The following is a 20,872-nucleotide window of genomic DNA, read 5'->3' on the forward strand; positions in this document are numbered from 1 at the left end:
GGGAAGATAATGAACCATGGCAAAGAGCTTGAGCTAATTTTTTGGGAGAAATTAACAGCAACTATCCCAAAAGTGATAGACTTAACCTCATTAAAGAGAACTTCTTGGATTCTTCCTAGAATTGTACGTGATGCTCCAATAACTGGAGCCCGGACATTTTATACCGATGCAAATAAATCAGGGAAAGCAGGTTACAAATCAGAATAATTGAGTAAGGTGGAACAAAGCCCTTATAATTCTCTCCAGAAGGCAGAATTATATGCCATTCTTATGGTGCTAAGGGATTTAGAACCTCTTAATATAGTTACAGATTCATAATATGCAGAAAGAGTTATCTTGCATATTGAAACCGCTGAATTCATACCAGATGACACAGAGTTGACTTCATTGTTTATCCAGGTACAGGATATAATTAGGAATAGGCTTTGTCCAATGTACATAACACACATCCGGTCCCATACCGGTCTGCCTGGCCGTCTAGCCCAAGGTAATGCTGAAATTGACCAATTATTAATTGGAAGCGTGTTGCAGGCCTCAGAATTTCATAAAAAACATCATGTCAATAGTAAAGGCTTAAAGAAAGAGTTTTCCATTACATGGCAACAAGCTAAGGACATTATAAAGAGATGTCCTACTTGTTCTTTCTATAATCAAACACCGTTGCCTGCAGGGAGTAACCCAAAGGGTACTCAAAGGAATGAAATCTGGCAGATGGATGTGTTTCACTTTATGGAATTTGGTAAATTAAAATATGTACACCACACCATAGACACGTATTCAGGTTTTCAATGGGCAACTGCCCTGAGCTCAGAAAAGGCTGATTCAGTAATCACACATTTATTGGAAGTTATGGCCATCACGGGTATACCTGCACAAATAAAGACAGACAATGGTCCAGCATATGTATCTAAGAAAATGAAACGCTTCTTTGCTTATTATAATATAAAACATGTTACAGGTATACCAAATAATCCTACAGGTCAGGCAGTTATAGAAAGATCAAATCATACTATAAAGGATATGCTAAACAAACAGAAAGGGACGAAAGATACCCCCAGAAATAGATTGCATAATGCTTTATTAACCTTGAATTTTCTTAATGCTAATGAGAAAGGAACAACAGCAGCAGAGAGACATTGGATAATGGAAAAAACTTCTGAACTAAACCAACCTGTTTATTTCAAAGACATGCTGACCTCTCAATGGAAGCCAGGAGATGTGCTACGTTGGGGAAGGGGTTTTTCTCTTGTTTCCACAGGAGAAGAAAAATTGTGGATACCATCAAAATTAATAAAAGTTCGATTTGAAGAGGAGAAACCTCTTGGAAAGGAGAAATGACAGCTCATCTACAATGATTTTATTCATACAGGTGGTAAGAAAAACATATAGAATGGGGCAGGGTTCTGTTCTTATCTCCACAGGAAAACACTCATCTTTGAAAAATTCAAGGGACCCTGGATATTTGAATACTGACAGATGGACAATAACGGCCCAATAGGGACTATCAAGAAAACTGAATAGGTTCTGTAAGTAAAATATACTAAATCATATTTCTAAATTTGTAGAGCTGGTTTTAGAGTTGGACTCTGGCTCAGTCCCTCTCTAATTCCAAGCCTGTTGTTAAAAGAAAAACTCAGAGTTTCTGTCTCATGTCAAGAGCCACGATATGGGACAGAAAGAAATATGAGTTTAGAAAACATCTTTACTTTTCTTCTTCTCTATCATACCTTTCATTAAATATATCTATCATGTCTTTCATTGAATATTTGTATGTCTGTATATGTCTATATGATTACTGTTTAAGTTTTCCACAACGAACAATGAGTTTTTCCTGCAGTGACATTTGAAGTTTCCAGGAAGAAGATGGGGCCCCATAACAACAACTCCACCTGGTTGATATGATGTCATGATACTGATAGCGCTACTACAAGACCTGTTTTGGGTACCAGCTGCACAAGACGGTTCCAACGTGGTTAGCTGAAATGGTGCACATCTTGTACAACATTCTGGCCAGACCTCCACAAAATACTCAGAGACTATTTGCAATTTTGAAAGACATTGATCTTGAAATTTAACCATCATTTTACTTTCACAGGATCCCCCAGAAAGAACGTCGCCCCCATGACAGCTGGAAGTAATTCTAGAGAACGACGTCCCCTCTCCCAGTAAAGTTTGTCCTTGGGTTTAGGGCCATCATTTAGGGGTTGGTTATAATTAGTATACGGTTGAGGGTTGGGGGAGGAATTTTATAAGTGCAGGAATCTTTAAAAAAAAAAGAGGGATAATTGGATTATGGGATAATAGATTTGTACTTGTGAGTTATTGTTTTTTAGACAAATATATTGGTATAGATTCTTATATATTGATACAAAGTTAAATTATGTTCACTATTTTATGCATGCATGCTTCTACCCCTGTTTAAAACATTTTTATGTATTGATATATATATATATATATAGTATTGGTATATGTATATTTACCATATTGCATTGTACACTTCTACCTCTGATTAAGATACTTATATATTGTTTATGTATTGATATATATATTTACCATATTGCAATGTATACTTGCACATTGTTTATATTTGGAGGTCATATTGTCCTCATTTATTGCACAGTTGTTTATTGTCTCAGTCTTTAAGTTAGATAGGTATTGAGAATTATATAGATCAATAGTCATCCAAGTTTCATTTATAATTAGACTAATCAGGTTCTTTAGATACATAGAGATTATATTCAGTATAGATAGATAATCTTCAACCTCTTCAAAGAGCTGTAGAAAATGGCCTTTAATCTAATTCAGAGCTCTGTGATAGGGAGACACAATCGCTCCTGGCAACACCAATCTATTCCCGAGAGAATGTTGAGCACCAAAGACACTCCACCTGGAGCCTTTCTTCTTGCCAGAACTGACCTTTGGGTAAAGAAATGCCCATTCCTCAACTACTGACAGAGTTACAGAATATCTGTAAATGGATAAAACAGGACTGTCATATCCTGCCAAGACAGGGTAAGATAGTTTTGAAAAGTTTCTTGCCTTTGAAAATGGTATGTCAGTTACATCAGGCCTTAGCCAAAGTTGGTTGCTTCAACGCTGCAAACGTGACTTTGGGTGTTTGCCCAGGTAGCCAGTTGTCTCTGTGATTTGGTACATGTTCTGGAAGTTGTTTGATTGTACTTCCTAATTATGCAGGTAACATTATTTCCCTTCTCAGATCTTTGATGGGATTGAAGATTATATAAATGTAGTTACTTTCCTCTCATGACTTGGCCAAGTTATTTGTTATACAAGACTTAAGCTAGTTAGAATAGGATATTTGTATTTATTGTATATAATTTCATAGGTTTGTACTTATTGTATATAATTTTGTAGTAGGCTTAGAACTCTCTTACTTAAACAAAAGGAGGAGATGCTGCGGGAGCTCCTTCCGCTCCTTCAGCCAATAGCCGCTGAGATACCAGCCCATTGGGGCGTGGTCTCTCTCTCTTTAAAAAAGCAGCGACTGTCCTCCACTCTCTCTCTGGCTTCCGGCTCTGCTTCCGGCTCCTAGACTCCTTTCCTGTTTGCACAGAGGGGCTGTTGTCTGGGACGGTAATCTGTAAGTTTTTTCCCCTTTGAATAAATAACCATTCTATTAATCATAATTCCAAACTGGTGTGGGATTGTTTGTGACTTACGCCTTCAGACAGGGCTTGCTGAGTAGGCAGACCTGGCCTTATCCTCTGACTTCAGTCACTTCTGTGTTCCAGGTCCCCTGCTACAGCTCAGAACCTGGACTGGCTTGAGTTCTTCCTCCTCTGGTCCAGGACTCCTGAACTTTGTGTGATATTGTGGCGTTCTGTCCTCAATCCCTGAAGATAATGTTGTTTTGGAATCCAGTGAAGGATAGTCCAGGTAGAGCCAGCCCTCTGTAGGCTACCGTCCTGAAGCCTGAGCTCCGTTGGAGGTGTTGTTGACCAGCTTCACATTGTACATCCTCTTCCTGGATCCTTCATCCTGAAGGTATAAGGAGAGCCTGGAGTGGAATGTGGAATTCTGCAGGTACTTGTATCGTAGGGAAAAGCTCTTGTGTCTTGTGGAGGGGAGGAAATGGCAGGGGTGAGCAGGAGCTACAAGGAGAAAAAGAGAAAAAGAAAGTGTCATTAGAATAGAGGCAAACCCCTGTACATCATACCAAAAGTTCATAGTGGAAAAAACTATGGAAGATCATGTCACTTCTCATGGCTCCAGTGACAAAACCCAAGTAGCCGTGACTACTGCTACTGGATTTGGAATCCCGAGATCCCTTGTGTACATGTATGTAGTGAGTTTTGCCATTTTAGGAAAGTGCTGGGGATGAGGTAAACTTTCCACTAAACTGGGTTTATCTTATAGTGCAGGGCCCCTCATGTCATCTTTACACTGACATTCTTGATCCGCAGGGACAGATGGGGCTGTAGCATGGCAGGATATTTAGTGAGTTAAATTAGCACAACCATATGCCTGGAAGAAGAGACACTTAAGCATTTCACTAGAGTTCTCTCCCCACTTGGAGTAAATCCAAATAGAAAAGGGAATTTCAACTAAATGAAGTGCGCTTTGGCATATGATGCCAGACAGGGTTGTTTCTGCTGTGTCATGGTTAGGACTTGCTCTCGGAATTCCCTGCCTGCTCCCTACTTTTCTTTCCCAGTGTTCTCACTGTTTACAGAGACTAGTGATCCCATGACTTCATTTGTCCATGGAAATGTGGCCTGATCATGTCTTTCATGGACCCAGCTCAGTGAACCTCCCTTCATGTAGGAGCTAAACATACAAAATCTAGGAGCAGAGGTTCAAATTTCTTTTCTTTCCTAAGAGCCACACGGTGAGAGTCTCTTCTCCAGAGTAGGTTACTCCAGTGTTTCTCATCTAGATATATTTTCAAATATCACCAGAGCTCAAACAGGGGTTATTTCCTAGACAACGTTGAGTTCAATTTTTTTTTCTGCTAATTAAAAAAAAAAAAACCATACACACACACAAGAAAAAGGGACACGCAAATTGAAACCTTACGTCATGAATTGCGTGGTCCTGTGATGCAATCCAGTTGGAGAATTGGAATTTAAGCACTTTCTGCAACTCAGCAGTGCTCACATGCCCACATGTTGCCCTCTAAGAGAAAACTCCAAGATAGGTGGCAGCAGAGCTCCTTGTTATGTCCACAAATGACCAGATTACAGCTTCAGGAACCCTGGCTAGTCCCTGCATGTGGAGCCCCTGGCCAGGACCTCCACTAACCTGCTGATGGTCCCCAGGCCTGGGAACCTAAGGGGCGCTCTGTCGCACCCGGCTCCAGACCCAGTGGTGTGGGTTCTGGTTCTGGATCTGAAAGGGAAATGAGAGGTGAGCCCAGGAGGATGGACCCATCCGTGTTCTCTGGGCAGCACCCTGTCTACCCCCTCCCCTTGCTAATCCCTGGCAGACCTCTTCACACTCCTGTCGTGTGAGCCAGGCTCGGTAATCTATGACTTGGAGGAACTCCCCCTGCAGCCTTTGGAAGTCCTTGTATAAGTCCTGCCATGTGTCTGTGCCCAGCAGGAATTGAAAGATGCTCCTCTTGGATATGGGGTCATCCTCTTCCATGTCACAGGCGATGTAGCTGCCACAGGAAAGGGGAAGTACATGTTCCTTCCTAACTGTGACAGTGGAAGCCAGGTGGGGGAGCATGAAGTTCTAAAGACAGGGTGGGGAAGCAGTCTGTGCAGGGTAACTTTGGTCTAGACCATCACAGGGCACCCTGGTACAATGCCTGCAGGACCCATTCACTTCTCAGCCCAGGAAAAGGTACCTTCTGTTTACTTATTCTTAATACTTTACTGATGTCAAGACCTTCTCTTCCCTCCCTGACCTAGTAGTCCCTTGCAGCTCAACTACTCTATGACTGAGGGTCAACACTTAGTCCTGATGGGGGTGAGGACAAATTGGTTCCCTCGTGATGCTCACAGGGCCAGGAAGAAGTGGATCCTGTTGTAGAGATGTCCAGGCAGCCCGAGTCGGCCAAAGTACTCCACCACCATGGACAGCAGGTACTGTGTGGAAAGAGAGCGGGTGAGGGAAGGCAGGCAGTAGACAAGAGGGCAGGAAATCTCAGTGGGGCCTGGATCTTCTGAAGCTCCAAATTATACACAGAAAGGGGGAGTGGAACACATTTGATTTGTGGAAGTGAGCTAATTGGAAAACCAGGAAGGAATTTGGGGGCTATAATAGGGATGGGCAGCATGTCTCTGCTGCCTCTGTCCTGGAGCGCAGTCCTGGGTTATCCTGGCCTAGTACAGTCTGATCTTTTCTGTGTATCCCTTAGGGAAGTGACTACAGAATATTTGAAGTTCCAGATACCTTGTCGGTCACCCTGAAGAAAATGTCAGCTGCCAAAAAATTCTGGACCACAGGATCCTCTGCAAAGAAAGCAAGCATGAGAGAGACTTGAACCTCCCATCTGGTGAACCATGTGTATGATTGTGGGGGGATCTTTGTCAGCAATGTGTGGCCTCCAGACCTTGCCCCCTGAGATGAATACCGAGAGGAAGCAGGACCTCTCTTAAGGTCTTAACCTTTCTATCAAAACCACAGTTTGTTCCTGTTATTGACTCACCCATGTTGCTTTTACGTGTTGATGTTAGTGTTGTTGATTCCTGAGCTTGGTCAATGATGGCATTTGATACTTTTCTTCACTGAAGGAATTTAACATGTCTCTCAATGTTAAATTTTACTTCACTCAAAACCTTATGTGGGGCCTAGATCACTACCCCACTGTCTTCCCATTTACCATATTGTGACTGTACCAAGTTCCCCTGCTCTGGATGATGACGGAATCCTTGGGCAAAGATGGAGAGTTTCTAGCTCCATGCTCACAGCCTCCCAACATCCCACTACCCTGGGTCTCCTCTCCCTCTGAGGTAGAGACCAGATTCCCCTGCTCCACAGGAATTCATTTGTCTTTGAGGTCCTTCCTGGAGGCACTATTTTCTAACAAAGACATGCCCCTTGGGAGGTCCTGTGTGTGCTTCACCGACTGCCAGGCAAATAGTGCTTGCACCACATGGGTCCTCTGCAATGTCCCTGACCCCTAGAGGGCTCTGTCTGAGAGAGTTCTCAAGGTGTTAGGGCATCCTGTCCTCTACCATCCAGTATGACAACCCACAGCCACGTGTAGGCCCTGAACACAGAATCACAACTGATGAGATCAGGGAACTGAACGTACATCATCTGTTTAATTCATTTAACACAAAGTAAACAACTGCCTGTGACTGGTAGATGCTGTACTGGGTAGAGCACCTGGGTGTTGTTCACAATCTGCCACACTTGGTCCCAGATCTATGACCTGATACCACCTAGAGAGACCTTCTGTGCCTTACTAGTGCCATAGAGATCTCCTGCCTTCTTGCTGTCCCACCTCTAGGTGCCATGGCCTTCTGAACCTTTCCTGTGAAGCTGTCAAGAGCTAAGAGCAAATTTATTTTGCAAATGTTTAGTTTTTTGTTTTGTTTTGGTGACTCCCGGCTAGTGCATGACCAAAGCAAGGTTGAGTGACATTTCCTCATTCTCCAGTCTCTACCATCTTGAGTCCTGAACTTGGTCTATGAGTAGAGAAGCACCATTACTTCAATACCCACATGTGAGCCTGGTTTCTCCTCTCTAAGGACTTGTCAGAGAAAGGAGAAAGCTCCAGAAAACAAGTGGGCCTTCATCTGTGTTACCTGGAGACCCATGAGCATTCTGGGGAGGTTTTAAGTACAGCTCCCTACACCCTATTCTCAATTTGAGACTTGGCCCTAAGTATTCAATCCTGAGTCCAATTCTGAGTTCAGAGAACCCACCCAGAATTCGGTAGAAGGCTTCAAGATCCTCAGGCCGGTAACTGAGTCTTCTCTTTTTTACTGTGAGTTTTGTTCCCTCGATATGGTCCACAGTCCATATGTTCCTCTTCTTCCTCCTGGGGAACTTCAGCTCTGAGGCAACTCCAGGGGTGGCTTCAGAGGTGGATGTGCCTGAGGCCTGCAGTCTGCTTTCCTGGGTATCTGTGGGTACAGAATCTTCTCAGTAAGTGTGGATGGACAGTGAGAATCCTGGCCACTTCCTGATCATTACTCATGAATTGTTCATTTCATGAAGACAGAGTAAAAGTAGTCACTTGACTGCAACTGGCTCTTCAAACAGAGACCACAGTGTCCAGGGAAGATGGGCACATACCTGCTTTGACATCCGCCTGTGACTTTGTCTTCTGGACTTTCTTGCTCTTGGCCTGCTGTTCAGGGCCATCCCCTGGAGCGTCATCACTGGAGATAAGAATGATGTTGTCTTCTGGATCTGCAGGAAGAGAAGACCTCATGTGACCACAAGACGGACAACCTGTCATGGCAGAGTTCTTCCCTTCTCATAATTCCATGTGACATTGAAGAAGTCTGGGAGGAATGGCCTTCACTCATCCACAGAGGAGACTAGAAATTGAGTTACTATGTACTGTTCTTTGCCAAGCTCCAGATGATCTCTGGTGCCTCTTGTTCTGGATCATTCTGTCTATAAAAAGCCCCTATCAGACAGAAGAATTCGTTGATCTTTATCTACCATAGCTGCAAAGGTGACCAAGGAAGTGATGTCCAGGCTCACCAGGACACCCTTGCTATGGCCCTGTAGAACTTGATTTTGAACAACATGTGTAGATGGAGGGACTCTGCATAGTGGCCATGCTGTTTCATTCATACTGGGACATGAATGTCAACAGGTATGCAGACACATACCGGTCAGGACATTCTCCAGTTTCCTTTTTCTTGGCCCACTGTTGTTTATGGGTCTCTGCTCAGGGCCACCCCCTGGAGAGTCAACACTGGAGATAAGAATGATGTCTTCTGGATCTGCAGGAAGAGAAGACCTCACATGACCACAAGAGGGACAACCTGGACATGGCAGAGTTCTTCTCTTCTCATAATCCCATGTGACATCTGATGAAGTCTCAAGAGATGGCTTTCACTCATCCACAGAGGAGACTAGAAATTGAGTTACTATGTACTATTCTTTGCCAAACACCAGTTACTCTCTGGATCCTGTTTCTCTGGATCATTGTGTCTACAGGAAACCCCTATGGAGACAGAGGAATCTGTTGGTCTTCTATCTACCATAGCTACAAAGGTGACCAAGGAAATAATGTCCTGACTCACGAGGACATCTTTGCTATGGCCCTGCAAAACTTGATTTTGAACAGTTTGGGAAGATGGAGGGACTCTTCATGGTAGGCAGGCTGTTTCACTCATACTGGGACATGAATGTCAAGGGACATGTAGGCACATACTGGTCATGACATTTTCCAGTTTTCTTTCTCTTTGTCCTTTGTTCTTTTTGGAGTTGTGGTCAGGGGCATCCCCTGCAGAGCCATCCACGGCAGTCCTAATGCTGCTGGCTTGTAGAGCTGCAGGAAGAGAAGACCCGCACATGAGCCGGGCCTGCTTTGCCAGTGCTGGGCTCTTCCCTTCCCACACACATTGTGGAGTTTGCATGTACCATCTGAAGATATCTAAGAAGTTTGTCCCCTAACTTCCATCTACAAAGGTGGCTTAGAAAGAGTTCCTGTGTACCTTTTTTTGCCAAACAAATACTATCATCATGCACCTCCTTCCCTGTGTCATTTTGTTTGCAGGACTCCTTTGTGGCAAGAGTTGACATCTCTGATCTTCTGTCTGACATAGCTATAAAAGGTAAATAAGAAGTTACCTCTTCCTCACCAGGACACCATTGTCGTGCTTCTATAGAACTTGACTTGGGAGCTGGGGAAAAGGGTCTAGGTGCCATGGTCATGCTGATTCATCCTTCATTCATATGGGGACAAGCGTTCCAGCACCAAGGATCATACACACCTGTTTTTGCTTTCCCATGTCCTTTTTTCTTTTGACCTTTCATTGTGTTATGAAGCTTCCGTGTGGTGTCTGAGGCAGCTGTTGTAGATATAAAGGAATCCTGTCTTCTTTGCTTTCCCAAGCAAGACATGGGCCCACCCTGATTCCAACCCCAGGCTATTTCTGTGTATTACTTTTCTAAAACAAAATAATAAAAAAAGTTGTAATAGTGGTTACATGGTTAATGATAGAAGATTTTTTTTTTGTGGTGATGGGATTTGTACATAAGAGTTTCACACATGCTGGGGAAGTTCTCTACCATAGAACTATAACCCGTAATTATTGATTCCTTATGGAATTAGAATTTCATCAGTACATAAAGAAGTCCCTACTTAGTCTTTGTAATCTGTGAGGTAAGGACGTTCATTTGACTGCCTTATACATCAAAAGGTAATTTCTGGACTTGCTTAGTGTGTGTCTTAGACTTGCTTAGATTTTCCAATGGTAAGAATGGCTACTGAGCATCAGTCATGTTCCAGTAGGGTCAGGCTGGATGACTTCACACACCTGTTTTCTTTGTCATCCCTCTTTCTATATATCTATGAACCACTATACATTCATAGGTAGTTAAATCTCCTTAAACGTATAGATCCTGTGTCCCACATCATCTCCCTTATGGCTGTGTCTTAACAGCAGTCTTTGGTAGACAAGATTCTTTTTAAACATCCTCCCTGTTTTTATTCATCTCCCCTTGTTTACATTTCTCCCTATCCTCTGTTTCCCTTAAACTAAAACCTGTTTCCATTCTCATCATATCACCTTTGTCCATCTGGAGACTCCCAGGGGAATCTCTGACACAGCTCTAAGACTCTCTGAAGGAATGTAGTTGAGCCCTGACATTCAGTCTAGCTTGGCATAGGGTGACACTCACCTGTGTGAGCACCTGCTCTACTCTTTCAAGCTCTTGACCCTACAGGCTTTCTCAGAGCTTACCCAGATCTCAGTCTCACAACTGTAAGGAGAGACTGGCTGTTGCCAAGTGAGCTCAAACATTCTGCAGACACTGATGACATCACACCATTCCACCAGAACTTATTCTCTGATCTATTAAAGAAACATACCCAAGGAGCAGTCCATGGACATCCTGAGTATAGGACTGGTGTGTCCTCTGGACACTGAAATGATCTTCTCTTTTCCCACTGCTACCATCTTTATAGACTTCTTCTTTTTCCTTAGATTTTGGTATATTGATACAAGTTTAAAGTTATTTTTTGCTGTAGTATATGTATATTTCTATTGTTGTTTGGTGTATTGTGCTGTGTAACTCATTTAAAATTAATGTATACTTAAAAATACAGATTAATAGCCTTTAATAGTCAAACTTAAAGTCATATTACGTATATTTTCAATGTCATATACAGATATATTTAGATAAATGGTTGATCTTCAATGACCTACAGAATATGGTATTTAATATGTTTTGTAACTGACAGCGTTTCTTGACAGTGATACATGTCTGTTTCTGGCAGTACCAATCTATTTCAGAGAAGATGATGAACATTGAATAATTCCACATGGAATTTGTTTTCTTCATGGCAAAATCTAGGCACTTGGGCAAAGAAATTGCCCTTTTCTCAATTCCTAATAGTGTACTTCCCAAACTGGACCAGTAGGACAGAAAACAAGGCATCTGCCAAACTTTGCCAAGACAAGGTAAGACAATCCTTTCAAATTTATTCCTTCTCAGAAATGTCTGTCAGATATGCTAGACCTGTAGGCCAAAGTTGGATGTTTCAACTTTTCAGAAAAACATAGGATGAACTGTCCATGCTTCCAAATATCCCTGTGTTAAACAAGAGTTCACCATTCTGGGGTCTTTGACAGAGTTGAAGACTGAATAGCCATAGTTAAAGTTTTCTGTAGTTATAATAATAGTTAAATTATGTTTAAATGTTTAAAGTCATAAAGATTCGATAAATAATAGAATATTTTCTCTTATTTTGCCAAGTACAAATGAATTGTCTATTGTAACTGTTGTTCCTACTTAATGACTGTTTTGTTATATATACTTTTACCATGTTAAGGTTAAAACCCACCTTAGACAATAATGGTGAAATGCTGTCGAATAATCCTTGTATATACCATGAATATGTATGACTCTGATTGGTTAAATAATGAAGATGACTGGCCAATACCTGAACAGGACAAGGTTAGGCAGGAGAGCCAAACTCACACTGCTGGGAGGAAGAAGGGTGGAGTCAGGAGTTTCCAGCAGATACAGAGAGAAGCAAGACGGGCATGGTGTACTGAGACTAGATATCAACCTATGAGGCATAGCACAGATAAGAAATATGGGTTAATTTAGATGTAAGAGTTAGCTAGTAACAAGCCCAAGCTACTAACCTAATTAATATTAAGACTCCATATTGAATATTTCACAAGGAACCATCATGATTCTCTTTCCTTTTTGTAATTGTAAACTGATTGGTCCATTAGATCAGGCTTCTTATTAACTTTTATATTAGTCCATTATTCTTGTCTATGTTAGCCACATGGCTCGGTACTTTATTTGGCAAGGCAGTCATTTCTTGCTTCCTCTGAGTCTGGATCACTCTAAAATTAAACTTCATTCTTCCCAGAAATCTTGTTGCCTCTCCTCTACTTCCTGTCTGGCTACTGGCCAATTGGCATTTTATTAAAAATAATACAAGTAACAGAATAAAAGACCATTGTCCCACAGCACTTCCCCCCACCCTTTTTTTTAAAAAAAAAACAAGAACACTGAATCCAATATCTTTTTTTAACTTTTCTCCTGATCATTATCCATAACAACTTGTAACCAACACTCTAAACAGAGGAAAATAAACATAGTCTATTTTTTGGGAATGTGGGCATAGATTTTAAGTCTACTTCTTGTTGATTGGGGGCACTGATAATATTATGGGGACCTAAAGAAAATTTATAATTATGAGCAAGTCATGATTGGAGTATCCTGTGAAGCTTGATCATCTCAGGCAGCAGTCTTGAATCTGTTCTAGATGTAGAACTCAGACATCTGGGCTCCTATTGGAGATTTCCCAGGGGGTCTTCTTTGATCAAACATGATTTTTCTTTCATGAATCCTTGGTTCCTGTACTAACACAACATAATGTCATTTTCTTATCCAGGTACCCTGGTGTCCATGGAAGGACTGACTGCAGGCATCCTTATTTGTTACCTGCAAAGGTCCATGAGAACTGGTCAGGCTCTCAGGTGGCCTGTGAACATGTTTAAAGTGACTTAGTGTGCTCCTATTGGGGCAGTGTAGCAGTGTAGCACCTTTGCCACCCAGTTGCAGTGTAGAAATCCCTGGACAGTGTAGGACCCCTGCAGAGGGCACACCTATGTGATTAGGCAGGCATATTAAAGTTATAAAAATGTTACCATCTTACATGTTAAATAGGTAGGAATTTTCTTTAAGTTTCCTATAAAAGATCCAGTTGCTTGACTATTCCCCAGCGACTTTGTGAATATCACCAACATATGTGACAGAGTGTCTGCAGAGGAATTCATGCCTTAGTTGGACATAACTTGTGTGTGTGTGTTCACATATTGGATAGATGATCTTAAACCCCTTAAGAGACTTACAAAATATGGCATTTGAGATGTTTTAATAACCTAAGGCTTCTCATAACAGGGAGCCATGGCTGCTTCTAGCAGCTCCAGTTTACTTCAAGAAAGGATGATGGGTATAGAAGAACCTTCATATGGAGTTTGATTTCATTGTGACAAATTAGGACACTGGACAAATTGCCTCGACTGCTGCACTATGGTATCCAAATTGGACAAGGATGATACAAAAGAAAATGACTGCTGAACTTTGTGAAGACAAGGTAGGACATTCCTTCAAAATTCCTGTTTTATAAAAAATTCTGTCAGATATTCTAGGCTTGTAGGCTGAAGATGGATGTTCCAGTATTACTGAAGACAGCCAATTGTTTCTGTCATTTCTGTAGTTTTTGGATAGTACTTGCTCTGTACTTCCTGTTTACTCAGGTAATATATCATTCTCAGTTTTTTAATGGGGTTGAAGACTAGATAGTTTATAGTTACAGTTTTCCTGGTTATAAATTCAGAAAAAAGCTTACATAAGAGATGTAAATTTTATAAGGTTGCAAAACATAAAAATCCAAGTTGTTTATCTAAAAAGATGTGTTTAGGTCTAAATTATAGATTTAGGATGGTAGTACAAGTTATGATACAATATAGTTTAGAACTATAGATTCAAAACATATGATAGATAATGGAGCCATTTCTCTGAAATTGCCATAAACAGACTTGATATTGTAAACATAATTCTTCCCTGATCATAGTAATTATTGTATATAGTTTTGCTATGTTATAGTTCAAAAATCTTTCCTTTTTATTTAGACAAAAGGGGAGAAATGTTGTGCCATATTTTGATAGTATTGTGACAGTCCAGACTGTCAGTAAAGTTTACCTCGGTCAGGGGGAGGGACCAGTGATAGCTGAGAGTAACCACAGAGAAGCCAACAATTTGAATAGAGAAGATGCACCAGCAAGGAAGGGCAGGAAATACACTTTGAACTTCCTTTTGGTCCTGTGCCAAAGGAAGAGACATTTCTCTTTCTATGTCTCCCACCAAAAAACAAGGTCAGCTGGTTGCTTCTTGGCTTCTCTGATCTAGAAGGTTTTCACCTGCACATCTGACTTCCTACTCTTTGTTGGTAAATAGAACAATAGAGACTTAATTTAAACTACATATGTGTTCAAAGCAGAGTCAGGTTGCGGCACCAGATGCCCCACCAGGCTGTGTCCTGAGTGGGTGGTGGGACACTGAGTGCAGGGTCATGGGGCCTCATATGATAATTAAAATATCAGTAGATTTTTGTGCAGCCACCAAACACACAGAAAAACCCATGTGTACTTACACGTGGGCCATCTGTTTTATCAACCTGTGTGTTTTGTACAGGTGCCAGGCTGGTTTTTTGTTTTTGTTTTTTTTTATTGTTATGGCTCTGAAGTAGAAGATGGAATTTAGGTATAGTAATAACCTCTCATGTTCTTATTTTCAATCAAACTAGTTTAGATGAATTTGTGTGGATGAATGTGGTTTAATGCCTAGCTACCCTCCTGATTCCCAGGAGTTGAGATGGAGAGACTTTTCTCTCTCCCTGTGTCCTTTACAGTCTCTGGTGGAGTTCTGAACCTGGGTTCTTTCCTTTGCAGTCCTGATGTGCCAGCTGCTCCCTCAACTTGCTCTTTTTTTTTTTCCAGAGACAAGGTTTCTCTGTGTAGCAGCCCTGGCTGTCCTGAAACTAGGTTTGTAGACCAGGTTGGCCTCGAACTCACAGAGATCCTCCAGCCTCTGCCTCCCAAGTCCTGGGATTAAAGGCATGTACCACCATGCTTGGCTGTCAATGTTGCTTTTAACCCGTTGGAATCATTTTTTATCTCTCAAATAGTTATGAACTGGATTTTGCTTTCTGAGTCAGTCTGAGCCCTTCTAATAAGTAATTCACTTTTATTAATACAAATAATGTCGTAACACAAATAATATAAACCATATAATGTTAGAACCAAACATTGTAAGCATAATAATATAACCAAGACAGTATTACTGAAATATTATCATAAAATTTTAGAATGAAAATAGTATATATGTAATATGTAATGTAATTTAATAATGTAATTTAAATAATATAACCAATTTATTACAATCAAAATAACCTAAACAAATAAGATCACCAACCATTACAATGAAAATAATACAAAGAAAATTATTAGCAAAATAATATAAACAGATATAATAATTAAAGTTTTGTAACAAAAATAACATAAACAAAATAACTTATCTTAAACACTATCATAAAAATAATGTAACAAAACCATTATGATTCAAATAATATATCCAAATTAACATAATAGAAATGTAGTAGAAATATTATAACAAACATGTATAAGCAATATGATGCTACCAAAACATTATAAAACACCAGAGGTGGCTGTGCTTGAGGCCTGCAGGTTGCTCTCCTGGGTATCTGTGAGGACAGAAGCATCTCAGTAATCATAGATGTGGCCTCAGCGGAAATCCTGGCTGCTTACTGACCATTACTCAGGAATTGATCTCCTTTTGAGGACAGAGTGGCAAGTATTCACTCGGCTGCCACTGGCTCTTAATAAAGAGACCTCAGTGTCCAGGGATGATGGGCACATACCTGCTCTGACATCTATGTGGCCCACGTCATCTTTCTTGTGCCTCTTTATCAAGGACAGTCATTGGTAGACAAGACTCCCCTCGATCATCCTCCCCGCTTTCACTTTATCCTCCCTTTTGTTCACATTATGTCTCTGTTTTCCTTGCTCTAAAACCTGTTTCCATTCCATCCAATCACCAGGGCATCTTGACACACTTTCTATTCTCTCTGAAGGGATGTAGTTGAACCCTGACATTCAGTCTAGCTTGGCATTGGTTGACACTCACCATTTGAGCACCTGCTCAGCTCCCTCAAGATCTAGCTCCTCATGGCTTTCTCAGAGCTTAGCCAGGGCTCAGTCTCACAAATGTGAGGAGAGCACTGGCTGTAGCTAAGTGAGCTCAAACATTCTGAAGACACTGATGACATCACACCATTCCACCAGAACTTACTCTCTCGTTTATGAAAGAAACGCACCCAAGGAATAGGCTACGGACACCTGGGATAAAGGGGTGGCAGTCCCTCTGGACACTCAAGTGATCTTCTCTTGTCTCACTGCTGTCTTCTTTTTGTACTTCACCTTGTTCCTTATCAAATCTTTCAAGATTACAAAAAAAGCAATTTCCTGGGAAAGTCAATTTAGAAATCACAAGATCAAGAATTGACTCTTTGACGTACAAAGCTACTCACCAAGTTTATTTTGTTTTCTTTTCTTATGTTATTTGTTTTTAGTTACTAGCATTCTATAATCAAGTCACCTTTAAAATCTTATATGTTGATACCTAGAGATCGTACATCCCCTTTCCAAATTCTCCCTCATGATAAGAACATTCATGACCAGTTCAGTACCCCAGGGAGATGGAGATTGGTCACAAACCTTCCGTGGGTTTCCTATATTTACATGCTGCTGCTTTTGTCTGTGTATTTAGTTCTGTGCAGTTGTATGTCTCATGTGCTTTTGTGATCTCTATCAAGATGTACCCAATCCCACAACAAGGAGTCATCATGGTTCCCTCTTAAAGAATTCTTCTCCCCCACCCAATTTATCTGTCAACCATTAATTCCATCTGTGTATAAAGTGAGGACACAGAAACTCCAAGGTATGGTTGTGAGGGAAAGGGTATCTTGTTGAGATGAGGGAGAGCACAGCCAGAGGCGTCTGGAAGAGTTCAGAGCAGGGAGAGAAAGCAGTAGACTAAGCATGGCCTGCATTTGGACCAGGCCATGAGAGGAGACGGGAGGTGGAGACCTTCAGAGAGGAGGAGAAGAAAACAAAAGATGACCAAGGGAGTGATAGCATGCAATGACAGGGTTATATAGGAAGGGAGGGTAGGAAGCCCAGGAACTTAAGAAGTTTTGGGTAGGGGTGGGGTGAGAAGAGCCACAGGTACTGAGTGCCCCTGGAGGCCAGCATGTGCTTTGCTATGCTAATAGGAACCACATATTGCCATTTGTCTTGAGTTTCTTTTGGACCTGAAAATCTGCAACTCCATAATATTGGGATATTTTTCTTTATCAGAGTATTATATAACAGGAGAAAATCTATAACGCAGGATGTATATTGTTCCTCAGCAACATTTCAAATCCATCTAAGTATTTGCAAGAATCAATAGTTAATTTCTTTCGACTACTCCAAGATCATATGTGTCCAAACATGGGTTAGCCTCCTTCTGGCAATGAAACAAAATACCCAAGACTGTCTGTTGAAAAAGAGGGTAGGTGGGCAGGCAACCTGGCTCTGCTGGTAAAGGCGCTTGCTGCCAAGCATCCTGATGACCTTTCCCTTGGAACAAGCTTGATGACCTGAGGTCGGTCCACAGAAACCACGTGATGGAAGCTGGGATCCAATGCCTACAAGATGTTCTCTGACCTCCACATTACATCATGAGACACACACACACCACACACCGCGACACACGCACACACACACACACACACACACACACACACACACACACACTACAGAGAAAAGAGGATAGGCTGCTGGAGGTGTAGATCAGTGGTAGAGTACTTCCTTAGCAAACGGGGCCCTGAGTTCAATCCCCTTTACTGCAAAATGAAAAACTAGAAAGGGTTCATTTCCTATCAATTTTGAGGACATAAGTTAATGATTGCTTGGCCGTCTTGTCATGGTGAGGCAATCCATGAGTGCAGGGACTGTGAGGTAGCCACAATGCTTGCCTCATGATGGCTGGAATGTAAGACAAAGAGGACACCACAGCCCCTTCAAAGGCACCCGGAATCAGCCTCATCAAGGACCTAGCACCTCCAAGTTGACCCCACTTCTTAAGTGTCCCATTTCCCCCAGAAGGCTTGAGCAAGCTTCTAACGCGTGTCCTGGGACCTTGCAAATTAAGCTGCAGCAGTGCAGTGCAGGTTCATTTGTAAGCCCTGCTGTCCTCTGCTCTACAGAAGTCTGCATTTTGCTCTCATCAGCAGTGGATGAGGGACGTGGCTCACTGCATGGGCAGTGTCTCACTGGACAATTATTTATGCTTTACACACATTATTTTGTTATTATAATTACATTTGTAATAGTAAATAATAATTTTCCCATATACTTATCTATGTATCCTTTCGGGCGAAATGTCTGTCAATGTCTTTTCTAATGCAAGGGTCTCCTGCCTGGAAAGAAAAAACAGAGTTATACATGTGTCCTTTATAAGGCTATACTGTGAGGACACTGGTGAGTTACAACTGAGTGGATGGAAGAGAAAACAAGGATAGTTGTATCCAGAGTCATTGTGTGTGTGTTTGGGGGCATCTCCCACAGAGACCTGGTTCATTACACATGGAAGAGTGATTGTGACAAGAAGGACATTGACCCAGGGAAGATGGACTGCTGAAATACAGAGAGGGGTCCATTGGCACATGGAGAAAGGACCATTGGTACATCAGAAAGGATCAAAGGCAGAGAAGACTATTGGCACATGGAGGAAGGACCATCACTATGGGATTGTGGATTTCTAGAGACCATGTGCCAATTGAGATGTCACTGAAGATTACAGTGGGAACAGAGAATTCTGGGCAAGGGTAGGCAGGGAACTCCTCTAACAGACAACTCTGAGGGACAGCTTCATTAATGGATGCCTCTCCAATGGACTGAAAAGATTAAAATATAGTATTATTACTGTGCTCTTATGTGGATGGCCCTGGCTGTCTGGTGATTGTTCATCCAGCAGGCAGAACATAGCCATGGTGTGACCAGGCTTCATCTCTGTCCCCAACATCAATCTGTGTAAAAGGCCAAGAATGAATGTTTCCTTCATTTAGGTAGAAGAGATTTGCAGACAGGAGAAGGGGAGGGAAGAAAGGAGAGCTCTGCTCATCCTGTTGTCCCGGGACGAAACTGTGAAAGCATGTTGGCGTTGAATATGGATTCATGAATCCTTGGTTCCTGTCCCAGCACAGTGTAGTCTCATTTTCTTATCCAATAACCCTGGTGTCCATGGGAGAACTGGCTGAAGCATGATTATTTGTTACCTGCAAAGGTCCATGAAGAACCTCAGAGGCCTGTGGCACATGTTTAGAGTGGCTTTGAGTGCCCCCTGTTTGGACATTGTTCCAATGATAGTACCTTTACAGCCTAATTGCAGTGTAGAAATCCCTGGACAGTGTAGGACCACAGCAGAGGACACACCTATGTGATTGATTAGGCAGGCATATTACAATTATGAAAATGTTAGTATCGTACATGTTAAATGGCAGGAATTTTATTTATATCACCTATAAATGAGCCAAGTATTTCTCTGCTCCACACCGTCTTTGTGAATGCCCCCATCATATGTGGCAGAGTGTCCACAGAGGGATTTTTTTTTGAAAGTAAATTTTATTAAATTATAAAAGTTTCCATTTCTGCCCCTCTTCCCAACACCCTCCCACTCCCCCTACACCCTCTCCTCCTCCCTCTTCGTCCCTTAGGGCAGTCAGGGTTTCATGCCCTGTGGGAAGTTCAAGTTCCTCCCCCCTCCCTCCAGGTCCAGGAAGGTGAGTATCCAAACAGACTGGATCCCCAAAATCCAGAATATGCAGAGGAAACAGGTCCCAGTATCATAGTCAATGGCTTTTCAGAAAGACTTCGGGCCAGCCACATTCAGAGAATCCGGCCAAATTCCGAGAATCTGGTTAGATCACGTCCTCGTTCAGTCCCAGTCCAACTGGCCTTGGTAAACTCTCATTAGATCCGTTTCCTTGTATCAGTGGGTGATAGCATCCCTCGCAGTACTGATTTCGTTTTTCATGTTCTTCCTCCTTCTGCTCCTCATTTGGACCTCGGGGGGCTCAGTCCGGTGATCCAATGTGGGTCTCCGACTTTATCGCCGTCCTTCGCCAGATGAAGGATCTATGTTGATAAGCAAAATATACATCAGTATGGTTATGGGCCACGGCCGATTCAGGCACCCTCTCCTCTGTCCAGAGAACAATCTGGGGGATCTCTCCTTGGACCTGGGATCCCATATATAATCAAGTCTCCTGTAAACCCTAAAATGACTCCCTTAGTTGAAATATATTCTTCCCTGATCCCATATTCATCCTTCCTCCCTCCTCCCCCCATCCCAGGCCACCGAGCTTTCCCCATTCCTCCCCTACTCCCTTCCCTCTAACCCTCTCCCCTTCCATCAACCCTCCCACCCACCCCCCCCATGCACCCGAGGTTACCTGGGACTCTTGTCTATTTCCTACCTCCTGGTGGATAGCTAAATAATCTTCATCAGGTTCATCTTCTTATTTAGCTTCTCTAGGATCACGAATAATAGGCTCAAAGACCTTTAATTATGGTTAGAATCCACTTATGAGTGAATACATACCGTGTTCCTCTTTTTG

At 42.0% G+C, this 20,872-nt stretch overlaps 1 protein-coding gene and 1 long non-coding RNA gene across 2 annotated transcripts; both read right to left on the reverse strand.

Moving 5' to 3' along the window:
• Positions 1-383: 383 nt before the first annotated feature.
• Positions 384-10,172, reverse strand: LOC148120637 (uncharacterized). The gene is made up of 10 exons (XM_087911221.1): positions 9,873-10,172; positions 9,594-9,704; positions 9,311-9,427; positions 8,215-8,331; positions 7,842-8,042; positions 6,361-6,419; positions 5,968-6,053; positions 5,449-5,623; positions 5,263-5,349; positions 384-4,112 (listed from the first exon to the last, which is right to left on the reverse strand). Exons 1-9 carry the CDS (start codon positions 10,000-10,002, stop codon positions 5,290-5,292), a joined length of 1,056 nt encoding a protein of 351 aa, XP_087767347.1. The 5' UTR covers positions 10,003-10,172; the 3' UTR covers positions 384-4,112; positions 5,263-5,289.
• An 800-nt stretch (positions 10,173-10,972) lies between these two features.
• LOC148120638 (uncharacterized) lies at positions 10,973-16,433 on the reverse strand. The gene is made up of 3 exons (XR_015739147.1): positions 16,336-16,433; positions 11,948-12,175; positions 10,973-11,082 (listed from the first exon to the last, which is right to left on the reverse strand). It is a non-coding gene; the product is annotated as an uncharacterized LOC148120638 (long non-coding RNA).
• Positions 16,434-20,872: the final 4,439 nt, after the last annotated feature.

The sequence above is a fragment of the Myodes glareolus genome, chromosome 10, assembly GCF_982192425.1.
Source record: "Myodes glareolus chromosome 10, mMyoGla1.1, whole genome shotgun sequence".
NCBI classification, from domain to species: Eukaryota; Metazoa; Chordata; class Mammalia; order Rodentia; family Cricetidae; genus Myodes; species Myodes glareolus.